The sequence below is a fragment of the Macaca thibetana genome, chromosome 14 (genome assembly GCF_024542745.1).
Source record: "Macaca thibetana thibetana isolate TM-01 chromosome 14, ASM2454274v1, whole genome shotgun sequence".
Taxonomy (NCBI): Eukaryota; Metazoa; Chordata; class Mammalia; order Primates; family Cercopithecidae; genus Macaca; species Macaca thibetana.
Window position 1 is genome coordinate 86,063,535 of NC_065591.1, and position 24,778 is coordinate 86,088,312.

The window sequence follows — 24,778 nt, forward strand, 5'->3', positions numbered from 1 at the left end:
CCTAGAAGAAAACCTAGCCAATACCGTTCAGGACATAGGCATGGGCAAGGACTTCATGTCTAAAACACCAAAAGCAATGGCAACAAAAGCCAAATTTGAGAAATGAGATCTAATTAAAGAGCTTCTGCACAGCAAAAGAAACTACCATCAGAGTGAACAGGCAACCTACGAAATGGGAGAAAATTTTTGCAATCTACTCGTCTGACAAAGGGCTAGTATCCAGAATCTACAAAGAACTTAAACAAATTGACAAGAAAAAATCAAACTACCCCATCAAAATGTGGATGAAGAATATGAACAGACACTTCTCAAAAGAAGACATTCATATAGCCAACAGACACATGAAAAAATGCTTGACATCACTGGCCATCAGAGAAATGCAAATCAAAACCACAATGAGATACCATCTCACACCAGTTAGAATGGCGAGCATTAAAGAGTCAAAAAACAACAGGTGCTGGAGAGGATGTGGAGAAATAGGAACACCTTTATACTGTTGGTGGGACTGTAAGCTAGTTCAACCACTGTGGAAGACAGTGTGGTGATTCCTCAAGGATCTAGAACTAGAAATACCATTTGACCCAGCCATCTCATTACTGGGTATATACCCAAAGGATTATAAATCATGCTACTATAAAGACACATGCACACCTATGTTTATTGCGGCACTATTCACAATAACAAAGACTTGAAACCAACCCAAATGTCTATCGATTATAGACTGGATTAAGAAAATGTGGCACATATACACCATGGAATACTTACTATGCAGCCATAAAAAAGGGTGAGTTCATGTCCTTTGTAGGGACATGGATGAAGCTGGAAACCATCATTCTGAGCAAACTATTGCAAGGATAGAAAACCAAACACCACATGTTCTCACTCATAGGTGGGAACTGAACAATGAGAACACTTGGACACAGGGTGGGGAACACCACATACTGGAGCCTGTCGTGGGGTGGGGGTTGGGGGGAGGGATAGCATTAGGAGATATACCTAATGTAAATGATGCGTTAATGGGTACAGCACACCAACATGGTACATGTATACATATGTAACAAACCTGCATGTTGTGCACAGGTACCCTAGAACTTAAAGTATAATAAAAAATAAAACAAAACAAAATAAAGTAAAATAAAATAAAATAAAATGGGGGTGAAAATACACAGCAAGGGTTAGTTCTCTTCTCCTGCCTAGGTGCAGGACCTAACCCCATGTTAGTAATGCATGAGAATGAAAGAAAGCATATTAAAAGAGAGGAACCAAAAAAAAAGGGGGGCATAGATCATAGCAAAAGTAAGCCAGAGGCCTCCGCTGAAGTGGAACAAGAATGGGGAAGCATCCTGCTGTGGTGTCTTTGAGAAACCTCTGGCTTGCTTACCCCAGCCCCAGTCCTATTTCTCTTTAGGCTATGTTACTCTCTAATCAGCTATAGGTACAGGTCTATGCTACACCAAGAGCCACCTGCACTGCTGCTCAGGCAGAAGGTGTGACCAGCACCCTAGGCTCCAGGTCAAGGCACCTGGAGGAGGGTGGATGGGGAGATGTCTGTGGCATGGATTGCTTATTTAGTGGATGTTGTGGCTACTTCCTCTGGGCCTTGTGAGCACATGTTTTCTCCTGGTGATCTTTTATTATATTTGGCCAGACGCACATAAATGTAAAGCCCACAGCTGCCTCTGCACTCTCAGCCAAGTGGAAGTAGTATTCTTTGTTGTTCTTGGCATAAACCTGACACTCCTTTCTTTCCTGTATAGTAATAAAAGGCAGTGCATATCTTGCAAAGTCTGTTCCCTAGAAATTGTAGCACACACTTGTTAAGCTGACACACCGTGGTAGACAGCATGGGGCTGTGGCTGGGAATCTCATGGGATTCTCTTTTCTCAGCTATCAAGTTGGACAGTGATATCTTTGGGGGATACTTTAACATTAATTGAGATGGTGTTTATGATAGTACTTTGAAACTTTCAAAGCATCAGACAGATGTTACTTGGTACACGATGGTGCATGACGTTCAGAGACAGAGTATGTCTTGCCTGTAAAACCTTGAGCTAGTACTAGAGGAGATGGGACATATGTGGATGTCTATGCAACATGGTTCAAAGTGATTATCTGCACATCTCTGATTTAAAGATGTGCAGAAAGGCACTGTGGAAAGTCAGTGGGGAGGAAGCTTTGTGAAGTGGGTGATGCCTGAACAGCGCTTTGAAAGATGAGTCATTGAGGAAGGTGGTGTGTATGGGGCATTGACTTAACAAGCAGGTACTGGCGACAGGACCTCCGGGCAGAGGGGATCACGTCAGGCATAGATCTGAGTGCATATCAGGCCTGTACAAGCCACAGCCTTCATTGAGTTGGATTGGAGCATTGATTTGGATTTGTAACCCAGACAGTGGGGAACCACTGAAAAATGTTGAGCCCCAGGAGTGGCAAGATAGAACTGAGCTCTAGGGTGAATAACCTGGCAACAATTTAAACAGGTGGAGAAGGGAGAGACTGGAAGCCCTTCTGACCCAGAGACTACGTGGAAAACACACGAAGATCTAATGTGTTTACCTCCCAATATTATCTTGAAGAGTAAATGAGATAGAGGATATGGAAGTACATTTGAAAAAATGCATCCCGATGGTCCCTGTCCCAAGCTTCCTGGCCCCTTGGCAGCAGCTGATCACCCTAACCTGCTGCCTTTAGGTGCCTTTAGGCAGCCTGGGTGAAGGTGTGGGCCCAGAGCCCGGCTGTGCTGGTCCCCTGTACCCTCCTGCTTTGCCCCCCTCTTCACTCCTGCTCTTTTCTCCCCATTTGTTGCCTGCCCCTCCCTGCCTGGCTCCTGACGTCCTTGACTTTGTTTCCCATTTCTGGCCTGGGAATACCCGATACCTGGGGATTGGTGTGTTTCTTTTTCTAGGTCTGCCCTTGACCCTTCCCAGGAAGCTCTCCCCTTCCCGGCCACTTGGAGGAACCACCTACTTAGATCACCTCCATTCCAACAAAGCCCTGGTCCCCAGGAGCTCCTCCAGGGTGGCCTTGCAGTGGTGACTGGCTTAGAGAGGAGTGCTGAGAGAAACTGGGAGTTGGATACAGATTTAAATGAATGCTGCTACCATTCACTAGCTTGGGAAGGGGATTACTGAACTACTTGGAGCTTTGGTTTACCCCAGGGGAAAAGGAAGGTAATGATCTGTGTCTCCATTTGGTTGTGAGGCTTAAATGAGGTAATGATTTAAAGGGCTAGTTGGTGTCTAGTGAATATGAGTTGCCCACTGCCTTTTCTTCTGACTTTCCATTCCAGATGAAGACCTTTTATTAAGAGCTTCACATGTTTCTGCCCTCCTCTCTCTCTTATATTTTCTCCTTCTTCCTCTTTTGCAAAAGCTTTGGTATAAAAAGTATAGTTATGGCCGGGCACGGTGGCTCACGCCTGTCATCCCAGCACTTTGGGAGGCCAAGGCGGGCGGATCACGAGGTCAGGAGATCAAGACCATCCTGGCTAATACGGTGAAACCCTGTCTCTACTAAAAATACAAAAAAGTAGCTGGGCCTGGTGGCAGGCGCCTGTAGTCCCAGCTACTCGGGAGGCTGAGGCAGGAGAATGTTGTGAACCCGGGAGGTGGATCTTGCAGTGAGCCGGGATCGTGCCACTGCACTCTAGCCTGGGCAACAGAGTGGGACTCCATCTCAAAAAAAAAAAAAAAAAAAAAAAAGGGTAGTTATTTCTGCTCCAGGAGTTTCTACCGCTGCCTTGAGGGGGAGGTCCTCGAGATCCCAATATAGAACTTGAAGCACTCTTTCCTATAGAAAGAATGTTAATAAATGTTGGATACTTGCATTGTGAGGACTTTGCCTAAGGAACATTCTGGGCCAGGCAGGCTTTTGTGAAATCATAACAGCATTATTCATTTTCATGAGTAAGTACTCGGACAGATGTTCCCAAGCAAGCAGCTTATCAACAACCTTACCAGAAACCATCCGATTATAACCTGAGGACCGCCTGTCCCCTCGGGTATTTGCTGTTGCCCTCATAAGCCTTGGTAGGTGGTTGGCTTAGGAAGCGTTTCACACTGATGCAGGAGCTGTGTGAGCTTAGCCCCAAGTCCTGTGCTGTCCGGACTACTCCTTTTTTTTTTTTTTTTAAATAAAATCTAAGAACTTAAGTTTAATGGGATAAGAGAGTCAGAGGGGACCTTGAGATATCTTACCTGTCCCCCACTCATATTTAAGCCGTTCTTGAATGGCAAGAACTACCCCTTTATAGAACACTTGCTGATGTTTGTGACTTTTCATGATGATTTCCTACAAAGGCTTTTGCTGAGAAGTCCTTTCTTGATGTCTGTGGGTGCACAAGCCCCTGATGGGGAAGAAGTGCTCAGGGCCTTGCCACATACCACTCCTACCACAAGAATACACTCTCCTGACAACATCCCCACCACTTATGTCTTGTACCATAAGCATAAAGGCCACCCCCTTCCCAGGCAAAGATGAGTGTTGAGGCCTTTTATGTGCCAGGGATTAGGGAAGTCCAGTTCGGTATCTTTCCACTGTTCCTATCCCTGCTCCATAGGGTGGGAAGGGAGAATGGTAGGCACATCCCAGTCTTTAAGGCAATATGAGAATCCGCTTGTTACTTCATCTAGAAAAATGTAACACTAATTCAGCAACTTCTGGGAACCAGACACCCTAGCAAGTGCTGCAGCAAGTTTTTTTTTTTTTTTTTTTTTTTTGTAGTCACCACAACAAATCTGTAATGTGGATACACTATTAATGTCATTCCTATTTTAGAGATCCCAGGCTTTGGAAAGTTAATGACTTACCAGCTGTGACTCACCCTGCTGAGAGTGGCTGAGTCAAATTTAAATATGACTCACGTCAGAGCCCAGTCACTGAGCACACTCCCAGGCTGTGTTGGATGTGGAAGAGAGTGCCTGTCGTGGAGCCTTAGCTCTGACCCCTATGCCTGCGACACACACACCTTTGAATGTGCCAGGTGGGGACAGGGGATCAGGGCTGGGCCAGGCAAGGCTTAGCGCCAGCCCCTGTGCTACTACTGGTGGGAACGGGAGGACACGGCTCTGCCTGAGCCTTACGATCCTATTGGTCAGTTTCCCTCCACGGCCTGTGTGTGTCAGGAGCACAAAGAGTCTTCCAAATGGTAGGTTTTACAGATGTGACAGTAGCGTCTACAGAGAGATATAGTCTTCAGTTTGCAGAGGAGAAAACCAAGTCTCAGAGTCCCTTCCCAGAAGAGCGAGTAAACGGCAGAGCCCTGACAGGACCCAGGTCTTCCCATTCCCCATCTAGCGCCCATCTGCTGTTGGGAGGTTTGCGGTCTTGAGCATTTCCCTTCCTGATGTAAACCACTTGGGCCGCAGTTTAGGCCTGTTTCTTCTTTAGTGTTAGAGGAGGTAGAAAACCACTGATTTCCCATCCAGTGTTCTATTACCAAATGTTCCCTTCAGCTTTCTCTTCCTCAGGCTAATAGTTCTTTGCTTCTTTGTTCTAAAATAACTTTTTTTTAGTCCAATTTTCTGCATTCAGGTGCCTCACTGGCCCTCCCACATAACCTTTCCTTTTTCTCAATCCTTACTCCAAACTAAACCGCCTCTCTGCACGCTTGCCTCATGCATTTTAGGTCTGGTTCTTTTCCTGCTTCCTTTTTCTTTGTATGGTAGTTCTACTTCTTTTAAGAATTTTTCCCCAACTGAGGCCAAGCTGCCGTCATGACCAGTGTTGGCCAAAACCAGTCTGCGATCTTTTGTTTTAATAAGAACTTGGGTGTTTATTTTTAGTTCTGTCCTAATGTCTCCACCTCCTGTCCTGGTGCTCCCTAACTTAGACAAAACTAAAAAACTAAAAACACGTGAGATGGGGACAAGGGTCCAGGTAACTGTGTCTTCATTCATTGGAAACTATCTGTTTTGCTTCTCAGGTACACAGATAAGCTGTTTCTCTCCAAGTTCTTTCTCCTGGCGTCAGGCTGCCTTTGTGGATTCATATTGCTGGGCTGCTGTTCAGCAGAAGAACTCACTGCAGAGCGATTCTGGAAACCTCCCACTGTGGCTGCATAAGGTAAAGGGAGACATTTCCACATAGAAACCGTTTGCTTTATAGATAAGGAAACTTAAGTCCCAGGGAGACTGCCAAAGACCACACAGATATTGTAGCCAACCAGGGCTGTATCTCGATGTAAAACTGTAGCACCTTATAGTCAAAAAGAACCTCTGAGATGACTTGGTGTAGGCACCGTCATTTAGCGCAATGGGGCAATGGAAGTGTTCTTTGGGTTTTAGCTCTGTAACAGCAGGCACCTTCTGTGTCTTGTTTCCTTTATATCATAATGCCCAGCAGGATGTCTGGCCCATAGTAGGTTCTTAGTACATTTTGAGTGGCAGAGCTAGGATTCATGCATAGCTTCTCAGCTAGCGCCTTTTATACCACACACAGGGTCTCTTGCAGACAGTAAGGACTGACCTAGAGTTCAGTTGCTTCTAGGTGATATGTTACTGGAGCATCAAAAAACCTAGTGATGAGGCCCTATGGGGGTATTGGCTGTATCACTGCTTTTGGAATGGATCTGTTTGCTTTTGATAGATCCATATACTGCAGGGAAGGGGAGATTACTACACAAGAGACACCAATGTCTGGGTTCCACTTCCCATAGAGAAGGGCAGTCAGTCAGGCGCTCTGTCGTCAGGGAAGTGGTGGTTTGTGCTTGCAGGTGGCAGGGGATGCGGCGAGGACCTTAGGCAGCAGTTGACAAATTTGTGCAGAAGAATGTTCTCTGAGTTATGAAGTGACTGCATTAGGTCTTCTCTGTGCTTATGAAAGTAGGACTTTGTTTCAGCCTGTCATTCATTTCAACCACTGTTTCTTTTGTCCATTGTGAAAACAAGTAGAATGTGTATCTTCTGGTGTTCTTTTCTGCTGAAGAAAATACAGAATTTTAGCTTTCGAAAACCCAAAAGCCAAAGTTTGACTCTCTTCTGCTTTGACCTGCTGCTAGACACACCATCAGCATCCTTCTTCATAAAAGGAATGATTGAAGGGAGCTATGACTCAGGCTTGTTCTCCCTCTCGTTTGTTTACAGTTGACCCTTGAACAACGTAGGGGTCAGGGGCACTGGCTCTCTGCAAAGTCACAAATTTGTGTGTAACATTTGACTCCCCCACAACTTAACTACTGATAGCCTACTGTTGACTGGAAGCCTTACTAATAACAGAAACAGTCAATTAATACATATTTAATATGTTATGTGTATTATATACTATATTCTTACAATAAAGTAAGCTAGAGAAAAGAAAATGTTATTAAGAATATTGTATATATTTACAGTTGTATATATTTACAGTTGGTGCAAAAGTAATCATGGGTTTTGCTATTAAAAGTAATTGCAAGGTGGGCGAGGTGGGCGGATCACCTGAAGTCAGGAGTTTGAGACCAGCCTGGCCAACATGGTAAAACCCCGTCTCTACTAAAAATGCAAAATTTAGATAGGCATGGCTGGGCACGGTGGCTCATGCCTGTAATCCCAGCACTTTGGGAGACTGAGGCGAGCAGATCACTGGAGGTCAGGAATTCGAGACCAGCCTGGCCAACATGGTGAAACCCCGTCTCTACTAAAAATACAAAAATTAGCTGGGCATGGTAGCAGGCACCTGTAATCCCAGCTACTCAGGAGGCTGAGGCAGGAGAATCACTTGAGCCCGGGAAGTGGAAGTTGCAGTGAGCCTGCATCATGCTGTTGCACTCCAGCTTGGGCAACAAGAGTGAAACTCTTATCTCAGAAAAAAAAAAAAAAAAATTAGCCAGGCATGGTGGTGCATGCCTATAGTCCCAGTTACTCAGGAGGCCGAGGCAGGAGAATCACTTGAATGCGGGAGGTGGAGGTTGAAGAGAGAAGAGATCACACCACTATCACTCCAGCATGGGAGACAGAGTGAGACTCCAAAAAATAATAGTAATTAAATAAATATATAAAAGGAATAGCAACCCACAATTACTTTTGCTCCAACCTAATATTTATTAAGTGGAAGTAGAACATCATAAAGGTCTTCATCCTCATTGTCTTTATGTTGAGTAGCTGAGGAGGAGGAGGAGGAGGAGGAGGAGGAGGAGAGGTTGTTCATGCTGTATCAGGAGTGGTAGAGGCAGAAGAAAAGCCCCATAAAAGTGGGCCCATGTAGTTCAAATTTATGTTGTTCAAGCGTCAACTGTATTGCTTGCCATTTTGCATAGTGGTACCCTGTAGTGACTCTTTTCTTCATTTAGGCCGGGCTTTTCTCTTTATTTTCAGCCATAGGTGGGTTCTTGTCAGCTTTGCATGGTTTAGTAGCCAAGGCAATATATAATAGGACTTGTAGTGTGAATCGCCACAGTTCTAAAGTTTAACAGCTTGCTTTGTAAATCCAAATTTTTACTGTAGTTTCAGTTCATTTGTTATAGTGTTCTCATGAAAATGAAGAGTTTTAATGAGTCACTGGGCTGGCTTTGATGGATCCACAGGAGAATTGTCTAATGTAAGAGTTGGCAGGCGTGTTAGTAATTATTTTAGAGCAAGAATAAACTAACAGATATTTTATCCAGATGCCTTTTACATTTAAGGGTAAGGGAACTTTGAGGGATCTAGCCTAAAGGTCATAGGACTTGTTGCTAACTAACACACCAGAGCTCAGATCTTCAGACAGCTAGCCCGTTGCTCTTCTAGTCAAGGAAGGGGAAATGTGGAAACAGTATGGGTAGCCAAATCTTAAGTTACCTGGTACTGATGAGAGATTAAGAAGCCCTCTTTCTGGCAGTGGAAGACTGCTTGTTTGAATGGAGGTTCATCTGAGTTTCTCAGCAGAGCTCTTGCCAGATTCACAAGGCTGGGGACCAAAATTGAAGTCAGGACCTGCCACGTTGGAAGGACCCTTATTAGCACTCCTTGGCATTTGCTTGGGACTCTAAAAGGCTGTTCTTTGAGAACAAGGGGCAATCCAGAATTAATCTAGCTCCCATAGGGACTAGAGTCCTGATTTAAATCATTGCAATAGCAGTTGAGTGACAGAGATCAGGGATTGCCAGTGTGTGGTCTACTTGCCTGCCAGAAGTAAAAATAAATCGTTTCTGGAGGATTTTCTGGGTGTAATTATCATCCATCTTTTTTTTTTCTTTTTTTAAATTGTTTTTCTCTTCTTTTTTTTTGAGACAGGGTCTCACTTTGTCACCCAGGCCGGAGTGCAGTGGCACAAACATGGCTCACTGCAGCCTCAACCTCCTGGTTGTAAGGCGATTCTTCTGCCGCAGCCCCCCAAGTAGCTGGGACTACAAGCATGCACCACCACACCTGGCTAATTTTTGTATTTTTTGTAGAAATGGTCTCAAACTCCTGAGCTCAAGAGATCCACTCATCTTGGCCTTCCAGAGTGTTGGGATTACAGGCGTGAGCCACCACACCTGGCTTATTGTTATTTTTAATTTTTATGGTTACATAATAGTTGTATATATTTGTGGAATGCATGTGATATTTTGATATAAGCATACAATGTATAATGAGCAAATCGGGGTAATTGGGATACCCATCACCTTAAACATTTATCATTTCTTTATGTTAGCAACATTCTGATTCCATTCATATAGTTCTTTTGAAATATACAGTAAATTATGAACTATAGTCAGCTTGCTATCTCAACCTAGATCTTATTCCTTTTACTAGCTGTATACTTACACCCATTAACCATTCTCCCTTTCCACTACGCTTCCCAGCTTCTGGTAACCTTCACTCTATTCTTTATGAGATCAGTTTTTTTAAGCTCTCACGTAAGTGTGAACGTGGAGTACTTATCTGTGCCTGGCTTATTTCGCTTAACATGACATTGTCCAGATCCATTCATGTTGCTGAATTTAACAGGATATCATGTTTTTTAATAGATAAATAATATTCCATTGTGTATATGTACCACATTTTCTTCATTCATTGGATGATGGACACTTAGGTCAATTTCCATGTCTTTGCTATTGTGAATAGCTCTGCAATAAACATGGGGGTGCAAATAACTTTGATATTCTATTTCCTTTCTTTTGGATGTATACCCAGCAGTGGGATTACTGTATTGTACAGTAGCTCTGTTTTTAGTTTTTTGAGGACCTCCATACTTTTTCCATAGTGGCTATACTAGTTTACATTCCTACCATGAGTATAGAATGTCCCCCTTTCTACACATCCTCACCAGCATTCATTGTTTTTTGTCTTTTCGATAAAAGCCATTTTACCTGGAGTGAGGTGATATCTCATTGTGATTTTGATTTGCATTTCCCTGATCAATGATGTTGACCATTTTTTTCATATACCTGTTTGCCATTTGAATTTCATCTTCTGAAAAATGTCTATTCAGATTTTTTGCCCATTTTTAAGGTTTTTCTTTTTTTGATACTGAGTTGTTTGAGTTTCTTATATATTCTGGTTATTAATCCCTTGTCAGATGGATAGTTGGCAAATATTTTCTCCCATTCTGTGGATTGTCTCATCATGTTGTTTCCTGTGCTGCACAGAAGCTTTTTAGCTTGAAGTGATCCTTCTTGTCCATTTTTGCTGTGGTTGCTTGTGTTCCTGAGGTCTTACACAAGAAATTGCTTATCCAGACTCACGTCCTGGAGTGTTTCTCCAGTGTTTTCTTCTAGTAGTTTCATGGTTTTAAGTCTCATATTTAAGTCTTTAATCTATTTTGGTTAGATTTTTGTATATGATGAGAAATAGGGATCTGAGTTCAGTCTTCTGCATATGGATACTCAGTTTTCCTAGCACCATTTATTGAAGAGACGGTCATTTCTGTATTGTATCTTTTTGGCACCTTTGTTAAAATGAATTGACTATAAATGAGTAGATTTATATCTGGGTTCTCTATTCTATTTCCTTGGTCTGTGTGTCTGTTTTTATGCCACTGCTATGCTATTTTGGTTGCTATGGCTTTGTGGTATAACTTGATATTGTGATGCCCCAGCCTTGTTCTTTTTGCTCAGAATTGCTCAGACTACTGTGGGTCTTTTGTATTTCCATATACATTTTAGGATTGTTTTTTCTATGAAGAATGTCATTGATATCTTGATACATTTTGCATTGAATCAGTAACTTGCTTTGGGTAGTGTGAACATTTTAACAATGTTAATCCTTCCAATTCATGAACATGGAATATCTTTTAATTCATTTATGTCCTCTTCAATTTCTTTGATTAGTGTTTTATAGTTTTTATTGTAGAGATCTTTCACTTCTCTGTTGAGGTTTATTCCTAGGTATTTTATTTATAGCTATTGTTAATGAACTTACTTTCTTGGTTTCTTTTTCAGATTGTTTGCTATTGGCATATAGAAATGCTTGTGATTTTTGTATGTTGGTTTTGTATCCTGAAACTTCAGTGATTCATTTATCAGTTCTAATAATTTCTTGGTGAAGTCTAGATTTCTCTCTCTATAAGATCATATTGTCAGCAAGCAAGGATAATTTGATTTCTTCCTTTCCAATTTGGATGCCCTTTCTTTCTCTTGTTGAATTACTGTGACTAGGACTTCCACTACTATGTTGAATAAAAGTGTTAGAAGTGGGCATCCTTGTCTTCTTCCATATCTTAGAGGAAACGATTTCAGTTTTTCCCCATTCTTTGTGACACTAGCTGTGTTATAAATGGTCTTTATTATATTGAGGTGTGTTCCTTCTGTACTCAGTTTGTTGAGGGTTTTTATCATCAGGGAATGTTGACTGTTACTGAATGCTTTTTTGGCATCAATGGAAATGATCATATGGTTTTTGACCTTCCTTCTGTTGATGTGATATATCAAATGTATTGATTTGCGTATGTTGAACTATCCTTGCATCCCTAAGATAAATCCCACTTGGTTGTGATGAATGATCTTTTTAATGTGCTACTGAATCAGTTTGCTGAATCATTTAATTGAGGATTTTTATATCTATGTTCATCAGAGGTATTGGCTTATAATTTTCTTGTGTCTTTGTCTGATTTTGGTATCATGGTAAGACTGGCTTTATAAAATTATTCCCTCCTCAAAGGACAGTTTGAAATTATTCCCTCCTCAGTGTCTTTGAATACTTTAAGTAGGATTGGTATTAGTTCTTTTTTTAAAAGTTTGGTAGAATTTAGCAGTGAAGCCATCAGGTCCTGGGCTTTTCTTTGATGGGAGACTTATGATTACTGCCTCTCTCTTGTTACTTGCTATTGGTCTATTCCGGTTTTGTATTTCTTCATGGTCCAATCTTGGTAGGTTGTATGCGTCTAGAAATTTATCTTTTTTTTTTTTTTTTAGGTTTTGCAATTTATTGGCGTATAGTTGCTCGTAATAGTCTTTAGTGATCCTTTGAATTTCTGTGGTATGAGTGATGTCTCCTTTTTTGTCTCTAATTTTATTTATTTGGTCTTTCTCTTTTTTTAGTCTGTCTAAAGGTTTGTTGATTTTGTTTATCTTTTCAAAAAACCAACTTTTAAATTTTATTGATTTTTGTATTTTTTTTAAGTTTCAATTTTATTTATTTCTGCTCTTTAATAGTCTACTGAATTTGGGTTTGGTTTGCTCTTGCTTTTCTAGTTCTTTAAGATCTATCATTAAGCTGTTTATTTGAAGTCTTTCTACTTTTTTGATGTAGGTGTTTATTGCTTTAAACATCCCTGTTAGTACTGCTTTTGCTATATCCAGTAGGTTTTGGTATGTTGTGTTCTCATTTTCATTTGTTTCAAGAAATTTTTAAAGTTATTCTTAATCTCTTCATTGACCCAGTGGTCATTCAGGAGCATATTAATTTCCATGTGTTTGTGTAGTTTCCAGAGTTTCTCTTGTCATTGATTTCTGACCTTGTGGTCAGAAAAGATAATTTTATGATTTCAGTTATTTTGAATTATTTGAGACTTGTTTTGTGGCCTAACATATGGCTTATCTGTGAGAATGTTTCATTTGCTAAAGAGCAGAATGTTCTGCAGCTATTGGATGAAATGTTCTGTAAATGTCTGTTGGGTCTATTTGGCCTACAGTGTAGCTTAAGCCTGATATTTCTTTATTTTCTGTCTAGATGATCTGCTCAATACTGAAAGTCGGGTGTGAAGTTCCCAACTATTATTGTATTGGGGTTTATCCCTCTTTAGCTCTAATAATATTTTCTTTATATATCTGAGTGCTCAGCATTGGGTGCTTATATATTTACAATTGTTATACCCTCTTACTGAATTGATCCCATTATCATTATATAATGACTGACTTTTTATCTTTTTACAGTTTCTGCCTTGAGATTTATTTTATCTGATATATGTATAGCTATTCCTGTTCTTTTTTGGTTTCTGTTTGCATGGAATATATTTTTCAGCCCTTCATTTTCAGCCTATATATGTCTTTATAGGTGAAGTGAGTTTCTTGTCAGCAGCATATGGTTGGGTTTTTAATCCAGTGAGCCATTCTTTCTCTTGATTGAAGAATTTAGTTCATTTACATTCAGTGTTATTATTGATAAATAAGGGCTTACTACTGCAATTTTGTTATTTGTTTTCTGGTTGTTTTGTAAATTTCTCTTTTTTTCCTTTTTCTCTGTCTTCCCTTGTGTATAAGCGATTTTTTGGTAGTATGTTTTAGTTTCTTGCTTTTTATTTTTTGTGTATCTATCATAGGCTTTTACTTTGTTTGCCATGAGGCTACACACGAGGCTGTGATTGGAATTAAGTTATCTTCATTTTAAAATAATTGGTTATGCGGTTGGGCATGGTGGCTCAAGCCTGTGATCCCAGCATTTTGCAAGGCCGAGACGGGCAGATCACCTGAGGCCAGGAATTCAAGACTAGCCTGACCAACATGGAGAAACCTTGTCCCTACTAAAAATACAAAATTAGCTGGGCATGGTGGTGCATGCCTGTAATCCCAGCTATTCGGGAGGCTGAGGCAGAAGAATCGCTTGAACTTACCAGGAGGCAGAGGTTGCAGTGAGCTGAGATCGCACCATTGCCCTCCAGCCTGGGCAACAAGAGTGAAACTCCATTTCAAATAATATAATAATAACTATTATTATTATTGTTGTTGATTATGTTATTAACCATTTATTTTAAACTGAAGATAACTTAATCCAATTACAATGAAAATTAAAAAACAAGCAAAGAGAAAACTAAAAAATTCTGGACTTTAACTTCATTCCCCCCCTCCCTTTCAACTTCTTGTCTCTTTATATCTTTTTATATTGTCTATCTCCTAACAAATTGTTGTAATTACGATTATTTTTGATAGGTTTACTTTAGGGTCTTCATTTTAAGGTATGGGTGGTTTACACAATTACAGTGTTAGAGTATTCTGTATTTGTCTGCGTACTTACTTTTACCAGTGAGTCTGTAATTTTAGATGATTTCTTGTTGCTCATTAGCATCCTTTTCTTTCAGACTGAAGAACTCCCTTTACCATGTCTTGTAAGACAGGTCTAGTGTTGATGAAATACCTCAGCTTTTGTTTGTCTGGGAAAGTCTTTATTTCACCTTTATGTTTGAAGGATAACTTTGCTGGTCATGATATTCTAGGTTGGAAGCTTTTTTCCTTTGGTGCTTTGAATATGTCATCCCACTTCCTCCTGGTCTGTAAGGTTTCCACTGAAAAGTCTGCTGCCAGATGTCTTGGAACTCTTTTATATGTAATTTGTATCTTTTCACCTGGTGTTTTTGGGATCCTTTCTTTGTCCTTCACCTTTGAGAGTTGGATTATTATATTCCTTGAGGTAGTCTTATTTGGGTTGAGTCTTCTTTGTGTCCTTTAACCTTCTTGTACCTGCATATTATATCAGACATCTGCCTGGTGCTTTATTTTACTATGACTGAGCCTGATATCTAAGTTGCAAGACAGTATCCTCTGTACTCTTTCCTGTCCTTTCACCAAGTTGAAAGATCTCTCCCCAAGCTGCACTGCTTGGAGCTGGGAGAGGAGTGATGCAGGTGTTCCCCTGGCTGGTACAGTTAGTGTCATATTGGGTCACATCCCAAGCCCACTGTTTCTAAGACCAGTGCAGCACCAGGGCTTGTCCAAGGCCTACAGTTACGATGTTCTGATTGGCACTCAGATTTATTTGGGGCCCTAGGTCACTTTAGTCAATTGGTGGTGAAGCCAGCAGGAGTCACGTTTCTCCCACTGGGGCAGAAGATTCCCCTCTGGCCCAGGCTGGTCTAAATGCTTCCTTTGTGGGACCTGGCAGAAGTCTGCCTGGTGTTGTATGTGGCTATGACAAGGTAGCACTGAGTTCCAATGCAAAGTCCCATACTCGCTTTGCTCTCCCTCCTTCAAGCACACAGATTCTTTCTCCAGACTGTACTGCCTGGTTTTAGGGAAGGGGTAGTGTAAGCAATGCAAGACCGTCCTTCCTACTCTCTTCAATGCCACTTACCATGTTATGTTAAAACCAGGTACAGTGATTGCTCATCTGATTTTTTGGTTCTTAAGAAGGTACTTTCTTGCCTAGATACTTTATATCTTTTTATATTGTCTATCTCCTAACAGGGGGGTCAATCATTGGAGGGTTCAATTCAGCCATCTTGCTCTGCCTCCTCTTATGTGCTCTCAAAGTCTTGCTCAGGTTTTTCATATATGATATTCAGCACTCACTAGGAAATAACTAGGTGTACAAGAAAACCAAGAGAAAAATCAGAAATGGAAACAAACCTGTTGGAGATTCAGATAGTAGATTGATCAACCATGCATTTTAACTAATCATTAATAATATATTCAAAGAATTATGATTATATGGAGATTTTTACAGGGAACTGACTGCAAATTGCACCAAAAGAATCAAATGGAAATTCTTGAGCTGAAAACATTTAGTCACAGTTGATTTCAGCTAACGTTGATTGATATGCTAGAATGTATGTGCAGTGGCAGAGAGCCACAGATGACATGGTCCCTTCATCAAGGAGCTCGTTGTTTAGTGGAAAAATAAACATGGAAGAAGGCAGCAAAAGGGAATAATCAGCTAAATGGTAAAAGGAGAGTGTTTCAGACAGCAGTGAACTGTTAAATGCTGCTGCAGAGAAGCCAGTGCAGTCTGGGAGAAATAAAACTTACTGGATTTAATGAAAACATTGGAGATCCAGCAGGAATGATTTTAGTGGAGAAGTGGGAGGCAGATGGCTGTAGTGAAGAGTGAATGGGAGGTAAGGAAATGAAGATGATTAGACAATTTCTTCACAATTTGTTTTTCCTTTTCATAAACTCTGTCTTCCTGATAACCAGAAGAGAGAGGAACAAGCTGGGTGACAACTGGAAGGAAAATACAGGCCCAACAAGCACAAAAAAAGCACTGCCTGGGAGGGTGGGAAGCACTTTCTGGGAAAGGCATGGCCTGCTGGGGAGCAGTGGGCCGTTGATTAACTATGCAGGGTAGGTTAGGTTACAGGGGACTTTGAAAACTAACCAGATAGATGGGCTAAATTCTGGGGACAGCGGGAGCCATTGCAGGTACCTGAGCAGGGTGAACTTGGCAATTCCAAGAGTTAAGCCTCAGTGACGGTGTGCAGGAGGGAATAGAGGCAGGGAGAGCCACTTGGTAAGCTCAGAGTGAGGGTTCTCATTAGGGAACAGAAAGGAAAAGAAGTAGTTATGTCTAAGAGGGCAAAGAACAAACAAAAAGCAATACTCTGTGTCTTATTGCTGATTAGAAGATCACGCAAAAGGATAGTCAAAAGTGATGTCAAGGGCCTAGACCAGGGGTCAGCAAACTTTTCTGCAGAGGGCCAGATCATAAAGTTTTTTGTCATTGCAGATCACACAGTCACTGTCACAGCTACTCAGTTCTGCAGAGTAGACATGATCGCTTGTGGCCAGATTTGGCTCAGGGGCAGCAGTTTGCTGATCCTTGGTCTAGAGTGACAGCAGTTGAGGTCTAGGATGACAGCAGAGGAGGTGGGAAGCGCATCTTTTCTAAGGCTTGGGGCATCTTTTCTAAGATATGGAAGTAACAAGATGTGCCGATTGGACGTGGGAAGATGAGAGAAAGATCAGGATGAAGGACATGACCAAGGTTTCAGGCACTGGATGGAATGACACCTTCATGACACTTGAAGAAGCAGATTTTGGAGGAAAATCAAAGAGTTCTGCTTGAACATGTTGAATCAGATGCTCCATGGTCCAGAGGATGTGTCAGGTGGGCAGTGAGATATGGTATCTGGAGATTGCAGGCTAGAGTAGAGCTATAGATATGGCAGATTGTCAGAAAATAGTGTTTAAAGCTATAGGAGTGGATGGGGTTTCTTAGGGGGTGATTATATGTAGACAGGGGCAAGGTCTGAGGGCTGCTCCAACATGGAGAGAGGGTGGGGTAGGACCAGTCAACAGAGGAGACACAGAGAGGTGGGGTGATGAGGAAAGTGTTAACAGTGTGTGTATGCTTGAAACGCAGGGTATCTTGTAAAGAAAGATGGTGTCAATGTAATAACCTGTGTCAAATGCTGCCAAGAGGGTGAGTAAGGTGAGGACTGAGACTTCAGTTAACTCTACATTTGGGTGGTGTCATGGGTTGAATTGTGTCCCCTGAAAGATATGTTGAAGTTTTAACCCAGTGTGCCCTAAACTGTGACACCTTATTTGGAAATACAATTATTGCAGATGTAATTAGTTAAGATGGGGTCCTGCTGCAGTAGGGTGAGCCCTTAACCCAGTATGACTGCTGTCCTCATACGAAGAGGGGAAGTTGGACACAGACGTGCTCACAGGGAAGACAACATGAAGACACTCAGGGAGAAAACAGCCGCATGCCCACAGGGGACTGGATTGGAGTTACGCTGCGAAGCCAAGGAATGCTGGGGCGCCTGGAAGCTGGAAGAGGCTGGGAGGATCCTTCCCTGGAGACTCGGGAGGGAGCATGGTCCCGCTAGCGCCTTGGTTTTGAACTCCTCACCTCTAAAACCATGAAAGAACAAATTTCTGTGGTTTTAAGCCATACAGTTTGTGGGATTTGGTTGGTAATTCTGGGAGTTAGAGAGAAATGAAGATTCAGCCTAATTGGAGAAATAAAACCTATACTAGATAGGAATATTAGTGTGTGGCTTTCTTAGGCCAGATTCAGTAATCGCACCTGCTTTATTTCTACGTTGATCTCTGTTTCAAGTTTTTCTTTTTCTTTTTTGATAAAATATATATAACATAAAATTTACCTTTCTCTTTGTAGGTATATAGCCCAGTGGCATTAAGTACATTTACATTGTTGCGAAACCATTGCCGTTATCCATCTCCTGAATTTTTCATCTTCCCAAACTGAGACCTGCACCTATTAAGCAGTAATTTTCCATTTCCCTGTCCCCGCAGCCCCTGGCAACCTCCATTCTGTTTTCTGTCTCTCTGCATTTGCCTATTCTAGATACCTTATATAAGTGAAACCATACAATATTTGACCTTTTGTGTCTGGCTTATCTCACTTAAGAAAATGTTTTCAGAGTTCATTCATGTGGTAGCATACATTAAAATCCCCTTCCTTTTTAAGACTGAATAACATTCCATTGTAAGTTTGTACGGGATTTTGTTTATCCATTTGTCAGCGGACACTTGGTTGCTTGCACTTCTTGCCTATTGTGACTATTGCTGCTGAGAACATCTGTTCGAGTCCTCACTTTGTTTCTTTTGGATACATACCCCAAAGTGGAATTGCTGGATTATCTTTCAAGGATAAAAAGGCTTTCTTGTGGCTTCTCCACACTGAGCAGACTTGGGACTGTTAAACTGTTAGGGTCCTCTCATTCAGACTCCGAGGGCCAGAGTGGTCAGTGCCTTTTCCGAGGTCCCACAGCCAGATGGCAGGTGAGCCCACAGCCTCCTTCAAATTTCAGGCATGTTTCCATGTGGAAAGGTCCAGTTCTAACTTCTGTGGCTTCAGAACTGTGGACTGTAGCCTGTAGGTGATGGTTACCTGCTGATAAGCTGCAGTCAACACAAGGAGAGTCTTTCTGGCAGAAGAGCTGTCCAGCAGGGGAGCCCACTGTTGACCCAGGAGGTCCTCAGTTCACCATGCTCATGGACTTGCGTAATTTCTTCCCATGCCTGTATTCCTTACCTTGCTACTGTTTCTTCATAGAAAACTCAGTTCCTTAGCTGTTTTGGATACTGGCTATGCCTTCCTCATGCCCTCCTCATTGCTGTCACCTTCTCCCAGTTACCCCTCATTCATTCAGGACTCAGTCATGCTCATCCTCCTTCACCACTCCAGGGTGACTTCTGTGTCCTCCTAGATGGCACATCTAGCCTCAGTCTCTGTCTCATCTGCAAGAACTTTTACCTCCTTTCCATTTCCATCGTGAGTTCCTGTGGCCACCTCATTCTGAACTTGCTGTCACTTGAAACTAACTTCAGACATCCCACTCCCTATCTCTACCTCCTACCCTCCAAGGCCTTCCCCAACCACTTTCAAATAAAATGAAAACTTCACATGAAAATATCTTGCCATAATTCTGCTTAATTAATTCTTTATCTCTTCAGACTGTAAGCTTTATGCAGGCAGAGACCATGACCATGTCTTGTTTATCCCTGTACCCCTGAGACAATGCGTAGTCCATAGTGGGTGCTTGAAGAGTATATGTGGAAGGGAGGAGGGCAGTGAGGTAGCTGTGTGTCCTGTTCAGAACCAGACTTGGTTCTCCAGGAGCATCCTGACAAAGGATGGGGGATTAGAGGCACAGGGTTGATTCAGCACTTCTCAATTTAATTCTGATGCTGAAGTTAGAGAGTTCAGTTCCTCCAAAGAAGTTATTTAGTGTAATGTTTAAGTCAGCACTGGTATGACACTGGTATGATCAATGGTGTCATTTCTCCCTAACTGACTTTGATTTCTCCCTGTCTTCCTCCTCCCTTCCTCTCCCACTCCGTGCACTACTGATGGCCTCTAAGGACAGACTGTGAGGCCTTTGCTGGAGATGCAGGTACAGTCAGGGGGGCCGGTAGGTGGTGCTCTAAGACTGCTTGAGAACTGGCTTTTTTTTTTTTTTTTTTCTTGAGTGTTCTGTTCCCTTTGTTCAAGTTTAGAATGTAGGAGGCAACTATTAGTAAGATTTCTCTCTGAAACAGGAAAGTCAGTTTTTGACTGAAAAAAAAAACACAATAAGAAAAACAAGAACAAAATTAAGAGAGTGGGCAACTCTTTATTTCTCTTAAGTAGACTCATAGAAACTTGGTTGGAGGAATCCTCTGAGGCTTCCGGACCAGAGGCTTCCAAACCTTAGCATTGCCAGAGTGGCCTTGTGAAAATTCAGGATCCCGAGGCCATCTAGGCCATTAGGTTGGAGCTTCTATGGTTAAGGTCAGGAATGTGGTTTTTATCGGCTTCCTAGGAGATTCCAATGTGGGCCCGTCCTGCCTTACAATGTGGGCACCACCCATGTAGACCATTTCTCAAATTCTCTGTGCATGCAGATCACCTGCGGATTTTGTTAAACTTCAGGCTCTGATTCATCGGGTCTGATGGGGACCTGCAATTCTGCACTTATAACAGACTCCCAGGTGATAACTGAGGTTCGTGGTCTACAGACCACACCACTCTTTGAGAAGCAAGAACGCAGAGCCAGGGTTGGCAAACTACGGCACACATGCTTGAGCCAAATCAGTCCATACCTGTTTTTGTAAATAAAATTTTATTGGAACACAACTGTGCCCCATTTGTCCACACATTATCTGTGGCTGCTTTTGCACCATAATGGCAGAGCTGAGCAGCTGCAACAGAGACCATGTGGCTCTCAAACCTGTCATATTTATTCTCTGGTCCTTTACAAGAAGACTCTATGGATCCTTAATCTAGAATACTCACGCTCTCCCAGATAATCACAAACTGCCTTGAAAGGGAGCTCCTTGCCTCATAGGACAATTCATTGCATTTCATAGATCCGTGGGAAGGCTGTTCCTTGTCACTTGGTTCTACTTATCTTGGTAGGCATCTTTTCCTCCTTCTGTGAACAGATACTTTGCTCACTGTCTTCTCCAGGGCTCTCTCCATGATGGGTTCCCTCCAACTGCACTTCAGAATGTCACCCAGCGCAAACCACAGCACCTGGGGTGCAGAATAGAAGCCATGCCATCTGTGTTTTCTACCTTCTGTAAGCTTCTCAGGGTGTGCACATTAGCTTTTAGGGGTAGCCATTCACTCATGACTCCCGCTCTCTAGGATTGTCTGTAAGTGCGATATTACCTGAACAGCATATAGCCAGAACAGACATCCTTCATGCATCTTTTTACTCCACTTCCCCAGTGCAGGACGTTCTTGGTTCACCTACTTCCTACTTTCTGACCACTTTTGTCCATTTCTTCCAAGATTCTCTTTTTGCCCGACCCTTAAATGTTATAGGGTCTCAGGCCTGTCCATGGTCTTCTCCTTCTGCCCATTCTTCTTGGATTATCTTAACCATACAGTTGGCTTTGACCACATATGTGCTACCAAATCCTGAATTGTACAGCTAGATTATTTTTCTTTACTTTCAGTTATCTACTACACACCAGGGCATTTTGACTGCAGGTATCTCATGTTCAAAATTTCTCGTCTTCTCAGGTCTGCCTCCCACCTCACTCCCGTCTGCTCTGAATCTGGGACTCTTCATTTATTTCACCTGATGGTTCCAACCCCCATGGCCTTGCATGAGCTGCACACCCAGTGTGATCCTCAGTTCTTCTCCTTTTCCACCTCCCTCTTCTGTGTGGACACTGAAGTGTCTTCCCCATCTGTTGCTCTCAGATCTGTCTTCTCTTTCTGCCTCTCTGCCACAGTGACCTCCTGCCTGGTTTCTCTCCTTCCCATGTGTTTCTTCTTTGCCTCTATAGTGGTTTTCTGGAATATATTTGATTATGCCCTCCACCAGTGGTACCCCATTGTGTATGGTGTGGGAATTTGTGGCCTTCTTAATTCAGTCTCTGCTTACTCTTTTTGTGAGTTTCCTACATCTGCTGTAACAAATTACCACAACAGAAATGTATTTCCTCCTAGTTTTGGAGACCAGAACAATCAAGTTGTTGCCAGAGTTGACTCGACTCCTTTTGGTGCATCCAGGGAGAATCTGTGACGTGCTTTCTTCTAGTTCCTGGTGGCTGCTGGCAGTCTTGTGTTCCTGGGATGGTAGATGCATCACTCCAGTCTCTACCTCTGTTACCACAGGGCTTCTTCCTGTTTGTCTCTGTGTCTTCATTTGGCCTTCTGATAAGGATACAAGTCACTGGACCGGGGCCCACCCTAATTTATCATGACCTTATCTTAATTTAGCTAATTATATTTGCAAAGACCTATTTCCAAACAGTATCACACTCTGAGGTTCCCGGTGGTCATGAATTAGGGGTGGGGGGCAGTATTCAACCCAGCACGCCCTTCTGGCCTCTGCTCTGGCCACTTCCTCACTCACAGGCTTGCTCATTTACCCTGGTGCTCTGGATGAGTGAGAATTCAACAGACAAGCAAGGAGGAAAGGATTCCAAGCAGAGGAAAGAGGATTCCAAAGGGTCACAGAGGTGACATTTGCGCTGAGTCTTAACAGAAGGCTTTGTTTTATTTTGTTGCCGCACTGTACTTTAAGACATATTTCAGGTGTTACCTCTTTTATGAAGCTTCCCTGACCACCTCCCCGGAGACTTTTCTGTTGCCTCAGTACTTAGTACCTACATGTTTTGATGATTTAATGACCAGCTTGTGTTCCCACCTGTCCTGTGTGATCTTGGGGTAGACTCTGCGCCTAGTCTGCGGGGGCCATGCATCCAGCCCACTGCCTGGCACATAGCAGGTCCCCAGAAGATGTTTTCGAGTGAATTTACCCATCAGCACTGAATCTCGTAAGATGAGGTTACATGCATTTTAGGGGAGGAGTTGTTCAGTCCGAACTGGATGGTTCTTTGCCGTCGATGAGGTAGAGAGGATTTGAATGTGGAGGGAAGTTGTACTGGCTCACCCTCTAGGTTCCTTCCATCTGGAGGTTTCTGTTGTTCTAACTATCGCCCCTTCCAGAAACAGCACACATTTTTAAGGCAGATAGATTGAAAATTGTAGTTGGACAGCTGCTTGGTTCCACAAGGATTTGAGAAGTTTCCCTATTCTTGGAAGAGCTCAATACTCACTCGAGCATCGCGCAAAATAGTGCCATCATGGCTTCAAGAGATGCTGAGCATCCCAGGCCTAATGTGGAGTTGACACAGCTTAGGAACAAAGCTGTTTCCATCTGCAGATGCACCCTCAAAGCCCTGCAGCTTTTCCATATTTCTTACTTGGTCAAAAGGATTTCAAAGACTAATTTTATGGGTTTTTTTGGATTCTTATTTCCTGTTTTACTACATTTTTATAGACTCACTGGAAGTTGCCTTTTTATTTTTGGTGGGAAAAAATAAATAAAAAGAGGTTTAAGTGTGGAGACAACCAAGATATGGGGCATTAAATGACGTTACTATAGTGGTGATCAAGGTACAAGGATATTTTAGGGAAATTTATACCTAATATGTAATTTGTTTTTCTAATTACAATGAGCTGTGCTGAGCTATTCATTATACCACTTATTGTACCAAATTATTGTGTCACTGGGCATGTTTAAAAATGCCACAGACTGTAAATAGTCACTTATTAATTCAAGGGAACAGTTTGAGGTGAAATGCCATTATTCAAATAGCTTTGAAACAAAAGTGACTTATAAGATGTTTCACAAGCCCATTTTAGATACAGTTTTCTCCCTGTGGTTTCCAGATAGAATGCCTGGCTTTCATGGTTATAGAAGCAGCAGAAATTCTGTGTCATACAGTTATGTTTTTAAACTAATGGGCACCCTTCCGATTGGGCATGAATTAAACGAACATTCCTTCTCCCCACAGCCAGCTATGAATTATGCAGCCAAAATTCAGCTAATCACAACCTGCTGTGTGTGTCATTGTGTAGCAGCCCTTTGCAAGTTGGGTTAATACTTTTGAGACACCTCATCCCATGCCAGAATGCCAAAGTAAAGCAGCTGTCTTGGTAAGAGGGCTTTGCAAAGTTTTGGGGCCATTTGTGCTTATTTCTCTCTTGCGTCTGGGGCAGAGATTCCTTATGTGGGTCTGTGATAGTGACAGGAGGCCTGCAAACTAGGATAGGAAAATATATGACAGCTTTATTTTTTATTCACTTCCAATAAAATTTAGCTTAAAAAAGTTTTTATGTAGGCAACAATCCATAGTGATATTAGCAGTACCTGTGAGTTTGTCACCCACAGAAAATCACAGATATCCTGGAATATCGTTTGCTCTTCACAACTTCAAAGTGTCAGTAGCTGTTAGATCATCTGCTAGATCCTATTTTAAGTATGAATAAAGAAGTGGATTCAAAATATTAATATTTTGATAACTGTATATCAATATTCTATTTCCTTTGTGAACCTATGTATATTATTTTATGCACTTAAAAACAAGGAAAGATTGAAGAACTGTCACAAAACCAAGGAGTCTAGGGAGACATGGCAGTTAAATGCAGTGGGTACCCTGGATTCGATCTTGGGACAGGAAGAGGACAATAGTGGAAAAACAACCAGTGTATTTACAAATAGAAGTCTGAAGTTTAGTTTCTGATAATGGCACGTGCCAATGTTGGCTTCTTAGTCTTGATAAATGTATCACAGAAATATGAGTCATTAGCAATGGGGGAAACTGAGTGAGGGGCTGATGGGAATGCCCTGTACATCTGAAATTACAGTGAGGGTCATGTTGTGGGGTCTGCCGTCCACTTCCAGAAATGTTTGCGGGGGAGGGTTTCATGTCAACTTAAGGCCATCATGACCTCTTCCATTACCGCTCTGAGAAATGGTGGAGATAGACCCA

At 42.1% G+C, this 24,778-nt stretch overlaps 1 protein-coding gene across 2 annotated transcripts in view; it reads left to right on the plus strand.

Moving 5' to 3' along the window:
* Window positions 1–24,778, plus strand: part of PANX1 (pannexin 1) — a 59,803-nt gene that overhangs the window by 26,590 nt on the left and 8,435 nt on the right. Inside the window, exons 1-2 of one of the 2 annotated variants that reach the window (XM_050758916.1) lie at window positions 4,659–5,146; window positions 5,924–6,063. In XM_050758916.1, coding sequence (XP_050614873.1) covers window positions 4,948–5,146; window positions 5,924–6,063 — 339 coding nt within the window. In that variant the 5' untranslated portion in view covers window positions 4,659–4,947. Of the gene's footprint in view, window positions 1–4,658; window positions 5,147–5,923; window positions 6,064–24,778 lie in introns of those variants that run through there. The other variant, XM_050758917.1, reaches the window with a different exon arrangement.